The sequence below is a fragment of the Xenia sp. Carnegie-2017 genome, unplaced genomic scaffold (genome assembly GCF_021976095.1).
Source record: "Xenia sp. Carnegie-2017 unplaced genomic scaffold, XeniaSp_v1 HiC_scaffold_1, whole genome shotgun sequence".
NCBI classification, from domain to species: domain Eukaryota; kingdom Metazoa; phylum Cnidaria; class Anthozoa; order Malacalcyonacea; family Xeniidae; genus Xenia; species Xenia sp. Carnegie-2017.
The window spans coordinates 3755773-3773538 of record NW_025813402.1 but is presented as its reverse complement, the minus strand read 5'-3'; the positions used below and the strand labels follow the sequence as shown (position 1 = coordinate 3773538).

General features: G+C 32.1%; 3 protein-coding genes across 3 annotated transcripts; all 3 read right to left on the bottom strand.

The window, feature by feature from the left end:
- Positions 1–105: 105 nt before the first annotated feature.
- Positions 106–10908, bottom strand: LOC124437816 (COBW domain-containing protein 1-like). Its single transcript, XM_046987751.1, has 14 exons — positions 10709–10908; positions 10180–10266; positions 9796–9892; positions 9385–9536; positions 8411–8448; positions 8237–8283; positions 8016–8102; positions 7142–7186; positions 6312–6365; positions 6191–6251; positions 1712–1780; positions 1234–1299; positions 585–711; positions 106–397 (listed from the first exon to the last, which is right to left on the bottom strand). Exons 1-14 carry the CDS (start codon positions 10860–10862, stop codon positions 333–335), a joined length of 1149 nt encoding a protein of 382 aa, XP_046843707.1. The 5' UTR covers positions 10863–10908; the 3' UTR covers positions 106–332.
- LOC124437825 lies at positions 3182–4632 on the bottom strand. Its single transcript, XM_046987758.1, is given in 2 exon segments — positions 3182–3712; positions 3715–4632. Coding segments are annotated over 2 exon segments (981 nt in total). The 5' UTR covers positions 4289–4632; the 3' UTR covers positions 3182–3305.
- A 775-nt stretch (positions 10909–11683) lies between the features above and the next one.
- LOC124434169 (sorting nexin-7-like) lies at positions 11684–17629 on the bottom strand. Its single transcript, XM_046984054.1, is given in 13 exon segments — positions 11684–11942; positions 12902–13054; positions 13136–13243; positions 13430–13516; positions 13601–13669; positions 14417–14547; positions 14774–14969; positions 15349–15380; positions 15383–15445; positions 15448–15511; positions 15979–16089; positions 16416–16610; positions 17419–17629. Coding segments are annotated over 13 exon segments (1305 nt in total). The 5' UTR covers positions 17443–17629; the 3' UTR covers positions 11684–11870.
- Positions 17630–17766: the final 137 nt, after the last annotated feature.

Genomic DNA, 17766 nt, shown 5'->3' with positions numbered 1-17766 from the left:
TGTTATGTTATGTTTCTGTAATGAATGGTAAACTTCTGTAACATGTTTTTATGCAATGCAGCCAATGATTGCTGCAGAAAAAAGTCTCACAACAAAGAAAACCAGTGGATTTAAAACATTAGTATTAATCATGATGGCAATAACAAAGTTTCTTTATAATGACCAAAATAAGCGAGATGTATCATCAAGTCATTTACAAATAAATCATTCACGAGTAATTTGTTGATAAACTCTCGATCGTCATTTTACTGGCCACGTTCATTTTCAGGAATGTCTAACCAGCAACTGAAATGGTCCTCTTGGTTCGGCCCAATGGTCCGCCATGCAGTAGCTTATAAATTAGGAAGACAAAATTTTCGAAAGCCTTCTTCAAGAATACGTTCGTCAAGATTCGAGCCTATTAAATAAAAAAACCAATGTAAGAACTAAAATGAAATCAAATTTTTGAACTGAAAGTCAAGTAAAATTTATATTTCGTCATCTTCAGGTCATTTAGTGAGTATAGATCACAATTCCCAAAAGAACTAAAGTATAGCACATAACATGACTATTCGTTGATATTTTTGAACACTGAAGGACCTTACCAATAAATATCAATCTATTCAATCTTTCTTCGCCTTCTGCCCATTCCTCGGTCGTAATTTTATCAAACAACTCTTGAACTGCTTGTACAATGACTTTTTTTTGCACGTTTGTGAAAGATATAAGAGCCTGGACAAAAAATAAGTTTATACTACACAAACACAGTAATAAGTAGTTCAAATAATTTTCAATACATACAGACTTGAGACATTGTAAAAGAGGAAAATACTATTTCTGGATGTTTTGAGTGACTGTATGAAGAAGCTTTGAATATACTTAGTCCCAACGTCTCTATTTCGGATGCAAAGACTGAAATTCTATGAACGATTTACTAATGTGCTTCTACACCTGGAGAACCCAAAGGCAAAATATTTCCTTTTTGTCGTTAGAGCCGACATAATTTTCTTTAAAATGGTCATTGTATCTTTCTGCACTTGTTGCAAAACTTACGACACAACTGTAATCCGTGGTTAACTGTTTTTTTAAATAAAACATTACCGTCGAAAGAATCTGATATTTTAGTTTACGTCTATATTTTGTCTATTTTCCCTAATTAATTACGATTAGTGAAATAAAAGCCTTAAAAGATAACTTTTAAACTTTCCATACAAAACTAAAAAGGAAAGATTTAACCACAAATTATCAACAAACCTTAAATCGTAATATATTCATTTGTTCACCATTTGGATTTTTAAAACTCTTTTCCCAAAGTAATTCCTATGTGAAAAAAACCCGAGAAATACATTAAACAAACGTGTAGCTATCTCTAAAATAATATCATCTATTTTCAAATAATTTATTAACAACGGCAGGTCACGGAATTCGTAAACTTTTAAACAATGAAAGATAGTTTGAAATGAACGATTTTGAAGTTTATATCTGGTTTCGTTATTTTAACACTTCTTTTCAGTAGTAATGCAAGAACCAATCAAAAACCAGATCAATCTGAAGGGGAGGAGAAAGGGAAGAGGATAAAATCCCACAGGTAACATATTCCGATGCTTCACAAGACATCGTCCATTTTATCAGTCATAAAGGGTCGTTCGACTCGTCATTACTTGTATAAGTTACGTGAATACAACAAGGTTTTATGAGCTATGTGTAACCATATATCAACTATAGTCAATACCTGTAACCAGTCATCCAGCAGATCCTCCAACACATCACCTTTCACATTCAATGTCACCGTTCTTACATTCTATGAGAAAAAATGCGATGCAAGCTTCAATGAATTTTTCATTGACAATTTTGTTTAATGTATGCATAGAATAAAAACATCAGTTTGTGCTTTAAAAGTTAAGAGGCCATTTTGTCTTCCATGCAGTGTACACGTGACGCAATCAGTCACTAAATGTCACCTGCCACAATCTCATTCATAAAAGAAAGACAATAAATATTTTGGCGAACAAATGTTTAATACATGGACATTGAGCATTGAAACTATGACTACAATACTGTATTCTGAGCTCCAGTTTATAGCCATGCATGGCTTGGCAAATAGCAGTATTTTGTTATGACGACAATATTATTGGCCGAATGTGTAAGGGTCGTCAAGAACGTCCAACTTTTTATGTGTTATTATAGATATGACCTTAGATATTACATTAAAAAAACATGAGATTACTTATTATATCAAAAAGTTTTGTTTTAAGATAATGAAATTTTCAGTCTGACGATTCTAACGATAAATTATCAATATTTAGTTTAATATTACTTCAATAGAAGATGGGAATCAGGCATCTCATTACAGTATTGCTTAAGACAGCGTATTTGAAGAGTCTAGTGTATTGAACTGGTATAAGGTATTCTAAATAACAAAATAATGATTTTAGGATAAGTAAAATTTCAAGTTGACAGAACTTATTGCAAGTGCAAATACGTACAAATAAAACCTCTGGAACATAAAGCTCCCACAAAATCATATATTTACCAAGAATCCCTGATTTTCATAAAGCACAAGCAAAAACAAACTTTTCAGTCACGGAGAAATCTTTTTGTCACATTATACAAGGACTAATTTATTGAAAAAAGAAATGCATCTGCAAGAAAGAGAAACCAGAAGACTAAGGGTTTATACTGAAATGTGGTAACGCATTAATCAATAACATATAAACATTCGCCTATAATTTACAATGGAATAGCAAAAACAAACACGACGTTGTAAGCCCAGCAATATGAATTTTTTTTTCATTTATTAAAAATATATACATACATCTAACGCAGTTTATTACGAACAAAACATTTTTTAAGCGGCAATGTATAGAATATATAATAAATATATTCTATACAAATATATAATTTAGCAAAAGCCAACATAATTGACAGTTGCACAAATATTATATATACATATATACATGATAATATAAAGGATTCTCTGGATTTTTATTTTGAAATTTTTATTAAGCTTTCAACTCGGTGCTTCGAGCCTTCGTCAGAATGTAAGAATATATTATTTACAAAGATTTTGTAGGCGTTTGGAGCGTCTGATTGGTTGGTTAGTAGTTGAGTTGATATTATTGGATGGTATTATGCGTTATTGGATGGTGACGAAGGCTCGAAGCACCGAGTTGAAAGCTTAATAAAAATTTCAAAATAAAAATCCAGGGAATCCTTTATATTATCATATTATGCCTGGGTTACCAATTTTCAAATACATATATACATATATATCCATACAATTAGGATGTAAGTGATGTTAACAAAAATACAAGGCAATTGATGACCTAGACGTTTATAAACTTGTCCTGTTCTCTTCCAGTTTCCTCAGGAATGTGTTCGATGCTTGTCTTCGCAGTTCTTCTCAGTTCAAATCCACAGGAATTTATGTGGTTTTTGTAATATCCTTTGGCAAAAGTTGCTTTGCATTTTTTACATCGCATAGGTCTTGTATCACTGAAATACTCGTAAACTTCAACAAAACCCAAAAAAATACCAACAATATTCTTTGCGAAAAGAATAGAAACATCCAGATGGAAAGCATACCAAAGATACACTCTAATCACCAGGAATGGGACGTCGACAAAAAACAAAAATGATAGCACGTATATTAACTTGAACGATACAGCGGGCACTTGACCGGTTTCATAAAATTTATTGTGTTTTAACTCATACAGTGCTAAGACGGGTAGACAAAATTAATGCATGAAAATGAAATAATTGCATTTCCCATTGAGAATGATATGTGTTCCTTGTCAAATAAATACTCCAGGATCTCGACGGAGTCGAATAAATTTAAGGTAACAGAACTTACAAGAACTTGAACAAAAGTTTTCCTTACAAAAGATGCTCTCGATTTGTGATGAGAATAAACCAACAATATAAATAACATTGGTGTTATGGACAATGTTAGTTTGAGAAAGTTTGGACTCAGGAACTCTTCATTTTCCAGTTCATGGGTAAACAGCTTGAAGATAATTACAATTTGTGGCACAAAATGAACAACATAAGCAACCCAAGCCACATATGTTGATGTAAAATCGTTACCTTTAGGATTCTTTACAAGCCAGCCACGAAATATTTTACATATGGGAATGGTTGACCCAAGCATTGCCAAAATCCACACAAACAAGACAAAAATATCTGTGATCAACCATGCTAGGCTCTTTAGACTTAGATTTTCGATGAGAAAATAATCAAGTAGTCCAGCTTGAAGTGCGAGAAGCGTTAGCGCAAGAATTCGAGGCCATAAATTGCGTATTTTTATCATAATTTAAAATAGAATTGAACGTACTAAAGTCGTACAATTTATAATTCAGACATTACTGAAAATATTGCAACTATTGATCTCAAAGCAAGCAAAATATTCATGCAATGTATAAGAACAGACCATATATGACAGTTTTCAGCTAGCAAATTTAATGAATGCATGACACAATACCGTCTCATTTGTATTAATAAGTTTATAGATATAGAAAAAGGTTTTTATTCCATTTTGATTGAATATTTTCATATTAAAAGTATAATGCATGCTTTTATGGAGCGGTAAAGCCAGCCCGATAATGTGGTATTGCTATAGAGGGCTGTTTACGTCACCTGCATGAGGGCTGTTTACGTCACGGAATACAGCTGGGAAGTCACATTGAAAAAAAACATTTCAATATCTTATATAAATCGAAATTAATCTTGAATTATGTTTTAAATATATAAGCAAGAAAATTATGAAAAAAATCGTCTCATATAATGATCAATTACATGTTTGTAAAATTTACAAACATGTAACGATACTCCCGGGTTCAAACCATTTTCTTTATAATGATCAATTCTCGTTTTCTTTTATGTATTCGATGAATTTAAAGATCCTTAAGATTCAAAGAAGATTTTTAATTCACCAAAACATTTGATCATTTACGATGAAGTTTATTCTATAAACAGCATCGACGTAGATAATGAAGTTAATACATCTGACATAATAATAACGCAAAACAAAACAGCGCATGAAGAATAGTAAAAAATTACTGTTTTTGGCCATTGAAAAATTCTTACACAGCCGCGTACTGCATATTATACACTGATGCGACAGTATAATAATAAAAAACATTGCTATAAATCGAACTTTTAAGATTCATTTTTATCCCTTTTTTTTAGCAATGAATACATACAGCATGTTCCTAAAAATACCCAAAACATCTGGAGTGGCCCATAAATTTTTATTGCCAAACTTTAAGAATGCTTTGGCTCTTTGTTGTCCCTTACAAGCGTAATTTATCAACATAAAAATTCTCATACATAATATTAAATAAATAATTGTAAACATTATAAAGAATTTGCTGTTTTAATAGCTTTCAACAAACTTTCTTTTCAAATATACAGCACACCTCAAACTAGCAAAATTTATCGTTAATTTTCTTCGTCATACACGATAATATGTCATTATCATCACTTTAAGATAAATAAACCACTTATGTAGGTATTCAAACTTTGACAAACAAACCTTAATAGACGATTTCATAGGTGAGTTTTTTGGGCACCCAGTACATGGTCATGTCCCCTTGTAATAACTATTAAAAATCTTTACGGCAGAAAAGCTGGTTTAACTATTTTTAGGATTATCATTTCTTTTTCTTGTTTTTATCTTCAAAAAAAGGATAATGAAAATACTCATTGGCAAAGCCAAACCGCAAATTTTAGTTTTGCTTTGCTGTGTTTCAGAACTTTATCATTATTCATATCGCTACAAATCTATTATTTTTGCAGCAAGCGAACACATAGCAGGACTAAATAAGGCTGGCTGCGCTAGGTAAGTTATGCTTTTTATCAAGACGCCCATTGAAGAAATGCTCGAATTTGAATAATTTTTCATTTAATCCCATACAAATTTAGCACATGATACACGCACGAAACCGCTGACCGCAAATGGTCTATTTAAATGGGCTCACTTATTAACGATTTCGTTACTGATTAGTATTTGACACACATCAGTGGCGTCACCACTCGTCAATCCGATGATTGGAGGGGTGGACAATTTTGAAAAATGTATATTTTTCAAACTATAACATGCATATATGAATATCATACCGTCCACTTATGGAGCTCGCAACGCCACCGAAGCACATTAGGTAATTTTACTACCATCACAGACTCAAAAACATTGAAAATGATCGACAAATACCTTATCAATGTGCTGCTGAGATGTCTGCATGAGTTCCGATATCTGCATTTTTTTGCTATTTCTAAAGAGAAAACAATAATATTGTAAAACTATAATTGTTTTGCATCACACACATACTTACAATTCTGTTGAGTTATCAAACATGTGCAAGTCCAATATTTCTTCAAGGTTTACTCTAGTTAATCAAAACATTAATTTTTAAAACAAATTGAGAATTTTGATTAAGTAATAACCATGCGTTTCCATGTTAAACTAATGACGTCATAACGTACTATACGACTTCTTATACAAGCTATATTACGTCATAACAAAGAAATAAGTTTGTCGATAACAAACTTTGCTTTGATAGTTTTCAGTGTGACGTCAAACCTCATTAAAAAATTCTTGAATGAATACTTCGTGTAGTTATAATCATGTAAACGCAAAATCAATAAACAAGGTGGGGCATGCCTCACTTTTTTGGAAATTAGATATTTTAGCTTTTTTTCGCATGTGGAAATGGTGGAAATGTTGAAGGATTTCAATCCTAAATAATGAGATTTATATCTTCTGCAATAACTTTTTTTGGCCTCCTCACTTTTAAAAACAATGCGCTGCCCTTGCGATTAACAAATGAAAGTGAACGAGTTTGGTCTACAACTTTCCGTAACGCAATGAAAATGTGTAGTGCATAATATATATAATACTATACTAAACACTATCCAGTTACGTTATACATCATGAGCTCAGGGACTCATTAGAATAGGCCTGGTTAGTAACAAAACAATATTGATAAAAACTATGCACTCCTATACACTGTTCCTATAGCGTTGTATCCTTCCTCATCATTCTTTTGTAAAAGAGTCTGATGATAAATTGATATTAAGGACCATCTTATGAAATGGATCGATTCCTATCTATTGTATAACATATTTGACTTAATGTAGCACCAGGCAGATTTGATATATATACCTTGATTTTTCTGTTTCTTGTAACTTGCATGTACGGTTTATAGTTCTGAAATGTTTACATTATCGTTATGGTAAAACTATGAAACATCAAAATCAAACAATGGACGAAAACAACGTGTGCATGTAATGTTACTAAGTTACACGCATACAATGTCATGCTGTGTGCATGCGCATTAATTTACGTGCGTGTGATGTCATCATGTTGTGTGCATGCACGTTAAGTTGCGTGCGTGTGATGTCCTCATGTTGTGTGCATGCACGTTAAGTTGCGTGCGTGTGATGTTGTGTGCATGCACGTTAAGTTGCGTGCGTGTGATGTCCTCATGTTGTGTGCATGCACGTTAAGTTGCTTGCGTGTGATGTCTTCATGTTGTGTGCATGCACGTTAATTTGCGTGCATGTGATGTCTTCATGTTGTGTGCATGCACGTGAAGTTGCGTGCATGTGGTGTCTTCATGTTGTGTGCATGCACGTTAAGTTGCGTGCGTGTGATATCTTCATGTTGTGTGCATGCACGCTAAGTTGCGTGCGTGTGATGTCCTCATGTTGTGTGCATGCACGTTAAGTTGCGTGCAAGTGATGTCTTCATGTTGTGTGCATGCACGTTAAGTTGCGTGCGTGTGATGTCCTCATGTTGTGTGCATGCACGTTAAGTTGCGTGCATGTGATGTCTTCATGTTGTGTGCATGAGCGTTAAGTTGCGTGCGTGTGATGTCATCCTGTTAAGTTGCATGCGCGTTAAGTTGTGCTTTCAATGTTAACTTTCAAGTTGTCCCCATGTCCAAATTAAAGTTTTGGTGAATGTAAGCTTACAAGTTGCGCGCATGAGTTGTGATTGAGTTTCCTGCATGGAATATTATCAACAAAAATCCAACCTTACTAATTGTTTCAGCTGATCCATGTCTTGATCCCCAACCAAGTCAATCTTGTTAATAATAAGAACATCGGCCAATGCAACTTGTCTAAAAAGTAATCTAAAACTGATATAGTATTTCTAAAATGCTGAGATCATCATCTTCACACACAGACTGACCATTTCAATATAGTAAGTAGTAAATGCCAACTTATAATAATTATAAAATTTATTTTGAATTACCTAACAGCTTCGTTAATTATTCCATCTGGTTTTTCTAGCTTTAATTGCTACAATAAATATTCAGTAAAATACAAAAACAAAATAAATATAAACTGTGGTATAATTGATTTAGTGTAAAAAATTGAGTAGCACACAACTTTTGTAAGTTTATAGTTTTACACACAGCACACTTACCGATAAACCATACTTAGCATCAACCATAGTTACAATTCCTAAAACAACACGTATGTTTATTAATGAGGTTATGCAGTAACCAAGGTTAATATCGTAGGAAAGGCGCGCGCGGATTGGGAACGAGTATCACACATTGGTATCACATATCGCATGCTATATGCACAGACATAGCATTACGTCATCATTATCGACAGGTTGCGGTGGAGTACAGAACAAAAATTTTTTTTCATTTTCTTTTCCACCAAATTTGATTCGGTTTGATAAGGTGTAGTCGGGGGGTGGTTCTCACTTACGAACCTGAACTCCAAGTTTGTCAAATACAAGCTGGTCACCACCCCCCGTTTGCACCTCACCTTCCACACACGTAAGTACATTTAGTGACAACCGATATTAATGTTAAATTATTACATATGTAAAGAATTTATTCATCCACGCGAAAAATTTTCTTACTTTCGTGGTCTAATTTAGTTAATCGTTCCAGGCCTTTAAATAAAACCGGTTTTATCGGTAGTTTATGTAAAGAGAATGTGATGTAGGACGAAAAGTTGGTAAATTCAGTGAAATTCCAATCATGCATACATGTGCTGTGCATGTTGTAATTCATATATAGAGCTGTCAAAGTAACGCTAAGATGTAGACGTCTCACAAGTTAGTCATAAATATTCCACCCCCCCTTCACTCTCTACCCTTCATCCACACCATAGAACACTTATATTTCTGTAAATTATAATTAGACATCGCCATTTACTTGCAAAGCTCTTATTGTTTAGTCTTTATAGGCCCCCAAAACAGAGCTCAACATGGAAATTCGGAGCAATTTTGAGAGATTTTTCATGTTTGTTTTAGGACGAAAGTTAAAGCAATGAATGTCTTTTTTCTTCAAACTTATGTTTAATAAACTATATTCATATGATACTAAATATATACCCAGGTATTTTTTTTGCTTTAATTACGCAACCATTTATTAATCTTACCATCAAGATAAAGGTCACTGCAAAGCTGTTCATCCATCCAAAATATTGAAGCAATTGGTCCAGGATCAGCCAAACCAGTTGTTTCCAGTAAAATGTAATCAAATTTTCCTTTTTGTTTCATTAGATTTTCAATCGCCTTTACACCCATATCTCTAAGTGAATCAAAAGTTAAAATTTGATGTTACATACTTATTTAAAAAATTTGAGAATCCGCTGTGATAATCACACATTGAAAAAAGACAACATTATTGAAAGATTCAAAGATGTTATAGTGAAACATAAGTTCATGATAAAATTTTAAACCTAAGAAAACACATTATTTAAATTAACATATCATAGTTAAAGTTCAAAGTATCTCATTTGAGCATAACATGAAAAAATAATCTCTGGTCTTTTTGCTATTGTACTTACTTCACAGAACAGCAAAGACAACCATTTCTCAATTCTAACCACTCTTCATAAAGATTCCCATCTTTGCCTATAGCCATAGATTTTTCAACTGCTGAACCTAAAAAACACAAAAGAATATGTATTAAGTATTTCACTGTTGACTATAACAGTTCATTTAAGCTATTTAGGTGTACAAAATGCTGTCAAATAGCAAATCTACATATTTTTTATGATTTTGTCTTCACCAAACATTGTTGAAAACTGAAATTGTTGGAAAAACAAAACATCTAAATTAACTTTTGCTATGCAACTTTTCAGGTGACTTTTTCTTAAAAAAATATTTCCTGTTTTGGAACAATTGATTTATTTCCAAAAAAATCCAGCAGGGCATAGCTCTGTATGTACCTTCGCCAAATTCATTAAGAATGACAGCAATACGTTTCTCATGTTTCTCAGTCAAAATATAGTTCAATAAAGTTGTTTTTCCTGCACCTGCAAATGCAAGAGAGAGAAACAAGTCTAATTACAATGACAAAAATGTCACAACATTAATTATGTAATGCTAAACACAAAATTATTACGTTCTACAGACATATAACAATTATATCTCATTTCAATATAAGATCCACAAAATTTAACTACGGGGCGAAGGATAACAAAGTTATCAAACCAATAAATATATTAACCGATTTATTTACGTATGGCATGTATGTACAACATATAAACCGTTCGTCCTGTTCCCAAGTATAAATGCAGCAATGCTAAACTGCACATGGTGAATAAAGTGAAGGTAAGGTATAGCATTATTTGTGGCCAACTGGTGACTTTATTTTTGTTCAATAAAATCCTGTCTGCCATAACATATGGACGTTGGATTCCAGGCATTGATTATGAAATACATGCAAAATAAAATAACGTTGCAAAATGCCAATACCTAGAAATCCTGTGATAATAGTTACAGGTACGCGAAATGACTCTTGAGAGCATTCTTCATTGATTTCTGTGGACAAGTTTATTGGAATAAGATTTGGACATTCATCATCATCATCTTCCACAGCTATATTCATTCTATTTACATCGAAAATCATAGATACATCGTAAATAAATTTGTTCAGTCTTTTCTTTGCATTTTTTTTTAACCCTAAACTCATGTAGAGGACTGGATTAGATTAGATTGGATTGGATGCAACTTGGATTTGGCTAATTCAGTCTACTAATTTCGGTCCAAGACCATGGTCCCGCTAAAATTTGAATCTTGGGTTAAAATTTTGCTTCATTGCAAGTACAGGCACGTTTGTATAAAGACGGTTTTCCAGTTCAATGGTGGGAGCTGGCCATTTGTATTTTGAAATTTTAACCTCTGCCGCGATGTTACTAGTTATTTAAATTGGATATAAGAACACTTGATCTAAAGTCACATATTTCCATACATATTTTACGTAATATCAGTTCCCCAATTCATTGATTTTGGTCAAGTTCATCTCGATAATGCAAAACAATAACAAATACTCGTGAGACATTTGTAAACAAGCACCTTCATTTGAAAATAATTACATTCTTGTAAAATTAACTATATTTTCAAAACTCCTTGATGTTTTTTATAAATTCAAAGTGCCAGATTAATACAGTGGATAAAGTTGTTTCAATGAGCAGAAATGCATTCGAAAATTCAATTTTTTCATGATAGATCGTTGAGCATGAATATTACCTATAACTTTAGTTGCACGAAGATGATAAAACAAAAAATAAATGAAAAAATCGTAAACAACTAAAGTACAGAAATAATCAAAGATTATAGATAGAAACATATGTTTGTTCACTGTAAAAGAGCTGCTATACAACTGGTGAAATAAACACTAAAATATGGTTTCATTAACAAATAAAATTGCTTGACTTCAATTTATGAAACTTCCTCAAGCAATATTTGAAGAAGTTTCTTAGCTTGAGAACGAAAATAAAAGCGTGTAACAGCCCTTTAATTAAATTTAACCTAATTCAATAATTAATTAAGTCAATATTTTATAAAAATCACTTTAGTTATAATTGGAATTAAAAGGGGAAATCAAAACTATAATATTGATTATTTGCTGACATCTTTACTCTTTGTTATTGTCTTCCAATGAAGTAGTTTCCAGTTTCTTCAAAGCTTCGCTCCACGCTTCATAATTCTGAACAAAAGAAAGAAAAAGATTTGATATAAAAAGTTAACTGACATTGAGCGTCTCAATTATAAAGTCAATTCATAGTCTATATATAATCAATATATAGTCTATATACATGTATAGCCAATACATAAAATTGCATTGTATAGTTTCATAGCATTTTCAACAAACAAAAGCATATAGCAATATACACTAGTCGAATGTTAAATATTCATTTACTGCAATAACGTAAAGCATATCAACTGGTAGTAAGGCATTTTACACATCTACAATGATGTAGCTATAGCCTACACATATTATAGAGCCAGGGCCATGCAATTGTAGTAGCTATATTCAGTATTGCTAATATTTCTGGAGAAATGGCCAATAGTAACATTCTCACAAAGCTTATTCGGAATGTATAGCCTACGTACAGTTGAGCGTAACCAGCACGCAAGTTTTGATTCTACTTTGTAAATTTGAGAATATAACTATTGATTTTTCTAGTCGATAGTATGATCCAAATTTCAGGCTGGCTACACCACTGATAACCTTTACCAGAATTTCAACTAAAGTATTAAAGATCTTTGTAAAAATTAACGGCCAGCATAGTGAAAAATATCAATAATATTACCATCAAAATTTTAAACTCAGTAGTGCATATCTTCAAAAAGCTCGGAGAGTGGCTCTACGCTCTGGGACCGACTTTTGTAGTGCCTTTATTTCTTAGAGAAGCTCAAATTTTAGCCGAACGTACTTTTTTCGTCCTCTATCGATTTATGAACATATTTCTGCACCTAACACTCCCCTCCCCCCCCTAATGTATTCTCTTCACCTGCTCCTGCGTAAGGCAAAATTAACTGGTTGCATATCCATCTCACGTGATGATTCGAAGACATTTCTTCATACATATGTAATCTTTCTGTTTTCAATCTTCCAGTATCGCTACGTGATTATTTAAAGCAACAATGACTGAATTGTCATACCTGTTTAAAGAACTCAATAAGATGTTCTGAATAACTTGTAAATAGTTTCTTGAAATCGTGACGTTTGTTCTTATGCCATCGTTCAATGTCTGCTTTTAAATCATGATTTGCACACTCAGCTTTATCGTTAGCCGCTTCGACACTCTGTTCAAGCTAAAACAAAGATTTTATGAATCAACCAACCATAGGGAAGGTAAACAAATCAATCACTGTAAATGCACTATATGAACTCACATCTTGTATTGTTAAATTTAACTTGTCAATTTTTTCTTTTTTCACTTCTTCAGGATCTCTACTGCCAATCAATACTCCAAACGATCGAGATTGTGTTGATTTCTCCAACTGAAAAAAATATTTATTTCATCGCCTGGTTTTGTACGAGAAACATGGACATTTGCTATAAAAGAGATTCTTTCGGAAAAAAAATTTTAAAATGCATAAAAATCAGCAAATTAATTTTTCTATTGTATTAAAATCAATGAAAAATCAATGTGAGTGTTGTGCAAAAGAAATAGACACAATGAATACCTCCTCCTTTTCTTTTTTCTTTCGTTTTAATTCCTCGACAGTCACTTCATATTCCATCTGCTTCGCATCTCGTCTTTTTAGAGCACCCTGTACATAGAAAATAAAAACCGGATACAGGCTGCAGCTATTTTTATCAAACCAATTTAGTATATACTTCAGAACAAAACTTACCTTGATAGAATCAATGTACAAGATGTACTCCTTGAGAGGCTCCATAATACTAGCATCTTGTAACTTTAACTATTAAAATATAGATAAACTAAACTATAAAGTACAAAGAAAGTTGTTATCCCAGTAACACATATGCAGTCCTATTTCCACAAACGAATTTCAATAAGCGTCAATAGAAAAATTTATCTGGTTAAAAATTCTGCCATACGACGTACGATATCAACTAAAGCCATGATTTAACGGATAGACTGAGGTTAGTTGCCGCAGAGGGAGCATTATAACCTGGAGACCAATTTTCAAATCGTTTCAAACAACTGCCGAACGGAAAAAAGCTGCGAATTGAGCTGGAAAATCGATAAAATAAATTTCCTTAAAAAAAGAACAAAATCTGATTTTCGCAAACATAGCTAGCTTTTTCATATATGTTTGAAAATGTCAATATTCAATGCATAACAAAATGGTGATTATGTTACGGATATAAAATTGATTTTTCTTTGTGAAGGATTGTTGAAGTTTGATGAGAATCATCTGAATTCAAAAATTTAACAGGAAAACAACGGTACAGCAGAATAAGATAAAGTAAAGCAAAAAAACCTGGTGACTGTGAAGGTTAGTGAACATTGATTTTAAATTTGTGGATAACAGTATAATTCTATAAATATTTCACTAAACTTCTTCATCTCCATCACTATATTTTATCGTTTTACTTCATTCACATGATATTCCAAACTAGAAGAATGTTAAATCTTCAAAGTCTTAGACAACATGCCAAAACTGTATATATTTAGCGTTTATTTTGAAAAAACAATACGTTACCAAAGATTTTAATGCTTCGTTGTTCTTCTCCATAGCATCTGCTATCTCGTTTAATGAGTCACCAAGCTTAATCTCAGAGTTTGACCACAGCCTGAACACAGGTATACAGTCCCTATAACTCTCTAGAAGATCTAAACAAAAATACGTAGACATATTGCCTGAAACTTGGTATGAAGTTAGTATGGCTATATACAATGTAAATAACAACTTGACTATGAAAACACAACATAATTTACAAAATACAAACAGGAAAAGATCGATCATTGAAATACTCTACCACAATACAAAAGACCCACACCTACGTTTGGATCGAAAAATACATGAATAACACAAAAAGGATACCTAACTTTTACTCACCAAAACGTTCACGAGCTATCTTATCAGTAATTTTCTCCAACGAGCCTATTTTTTCATAAAATGTTTTCGCAAATTCTAGGATATCAATAAACTCCTGATCTCTTGTTTTTAGCATCATGGACGAGGCTGCGTTCTTCACTGAATCCCCAATTCTACTTATCCTTCCAGGAGATTGTTTTTTTGCTGTCATCAGTTCCTGTAAGTATTCAAAATAACATCGTAAAAATAAAGACAAGTTTTTAAATGAATGTTTAAGTCTCAAGATTCTCAAAACGTCAAAAGCTTGTGGAAGAAATTCACGTCGCTGAAATTTGTTTCGAGACAACGGTTTTCTAAATATTCATTTTGCTAATGGTACAGTAACAAAAAAAATTCATAAAAACATGAATAAACTACTTTATTTCATAAAAACTTTACAAAGTCAACTTAGGTTAATCTAAATCCAAAGTTTCGTTAAATAATAACCTCAAGGGATTTTGGTAAACATCTTTGAAAAACCATTCATTTGCAAATATTCAACAAAAACATTAAAGTCAACTAAATACAGAAAAACCCCAATTTTATAAGTGCCTTACCCATGTTTTAGCTGTAAGAAATATTCGAAATGCTCACTGAACGAAAGCACAGGATGAGAAGCTACTCGACAGACAAATCGATTCAAAGCATCTTGTCAATTTTCATATATTCTTCTGAGAAACGATCAAAATGTTTTGTAAACGAATTCTTCTCTGGTAATGGCTAAAATCAAATAAAAAATCAATCATTCTTATGTATGTAATAAACAACCATAATCATCTTCAAACGTGCTGGATAACAATTGCACATATAAACAATAATTTGATCAGTTTCTTCAAGAAATAACATACCAATCAAATTGTTGATCAATTAAATTGTATAATTGAATAATAAATAGTACTAAACAATAAAATTATACATTTAATGAGATAATTAGCAAACTATGAGATTGGTCTGTTCCTTTTGAATCGTAGCAACTGGTAGCAATAGGAATTTTGAAAATCAAATCCTATCAACTAATGTTTCTTTGAATTTTTGAGTTATGGAAATTTTAATTAGTCTTGTGATTATAGAAGTATTATGTATAGATTCACATACTTCATGTAAACTATTCAAATGATAGTTTTTTCCAAATTGAAACACAGATCACAGACTACATATAACTCAAACATGTAAAATCCATTTATTACCGGAATAACATGGGTGGGATAACTTTCTTCTAATCTATGTCGTAGCCAGAGAAAATCTTGATATCTTCTTCTTACTGAATAATGTGGTTCATCAAACTCACTCCGTGTTGTCTATAATTGTCAATGTAAATCATTTGTATTAAAATAGTGCTGTAAAGAGAGATTATCTTTCTCCAGCTGCAATATCCACCTCCACACCTTTGGGGAAAATCATTTCAAAACAAGGTAGACCCAATCTGCTCTGGGAGAAATTCAGTCAACAATGTTAACATTTGTATGGTGTAGAAGTTTTACATATACTATTTTGAAATGATATAATAAAATATATTTTAGCATAAATGGGGGTCAATAAATAAAATGACTAATTACTACATTAAAATCCTTTATTATAAATAAACACATGTAAGTGAACCAAAAATCATGAGTTGAATACACACCTTTGTCAACACATAGTAACTAACATAACCTTCTATATGTTTTTCTGGATCTTCCACTTTCACAAATAAATCATCATCATGATCATCATGGGTATTATCAAGATCTCCAAAATTTGTAGACTTAATGACGGGATCACTTGGATGAACCTCTTCAAGACCGCCCACATTTGCAGTTTCATCATATGTTACCTCTGCCTGTATTGATTTAGTATTTATAAGTCTTCAGTAACTTTAATTGTACAGTTTTAATAATTTGCAGGACAAAACATTAGTGCATAGAACTCTTCGATCATAGAACAAATTGAAAAAAAAAGAGTTTGAAAAAAGGCTATTCATGATGTGAATGCAGAAGTATAAGGCAAAAGGGACATGCTTTTATAGAAGACTGGGGCGAATCTTACAATATTCAAAACAAGATGAAGTTTAAAATTTTCTTTTTCATAAATCATAATACATCTTGAAAATCTGTGACACATCTGTAATTTGATTCATTCTTTTAATACCTTTCCCAATTACACTGATACGTACATTTGATCTTTTCAAAAATATTAGTTCGAAAAATTTCCCCGATTACATTATCAATGCTTTGATAATTAAATTCGTACCATGAACCATAAACTAAAATTATATCTGCCTCGTAGATTAGAAAGTTGAAGTCATAATCATAATCTTGTGCACACATTCAAAAAACATATTTTTTTTAATTTTCTCCCCTGAGGGAAAATTCAAATTTTTGGTATTTCAAAAATCAAAATTATGTGTGTATATTACCATAAATTACTACAAACTGGTAAATTTTTGACGAGATATTCACAAAATTAAGAAAATCGTCGAGTAATTAGAATGTTTTAATAATAAGATAGAGCAAAAAACCAGGAGTTTATTTGTCACTATACTGAGCAAAAAAGCACCTGCCGACCAGGAAATACAAAGTACGATAAAATTAACATAGCAATTCTACCCAGGCGATTTTAAACTCTCTCAAATGTTTGATAAATCTTACCTGAACACTATCAATGTCTTCCATGATTGGGGTCAATAGTGACAACGAAAATACGAATGAAATCAAATTGAACGTTCCAAAAATAGATATACGAGAAGTTGTTCTTGAAGCTCAGAGGAAAATCATCATTTTTCTCTTCGCCGATATGTACATTACATAAATTTACAGTATTAATTATTAAATTTTATCTTTGTTTATTTATTGGTTGGGGCAATGGTTGGGGCTTGGGGAGAGATATCAATATACTTTATCAGTTTTGCGTTAACTTGTTATTTATGTTTGAGTTCATTTTTACTTATAACAACTTGAGTTTATTTTCACTTATAAGATAAGATATGAAAGTACTTA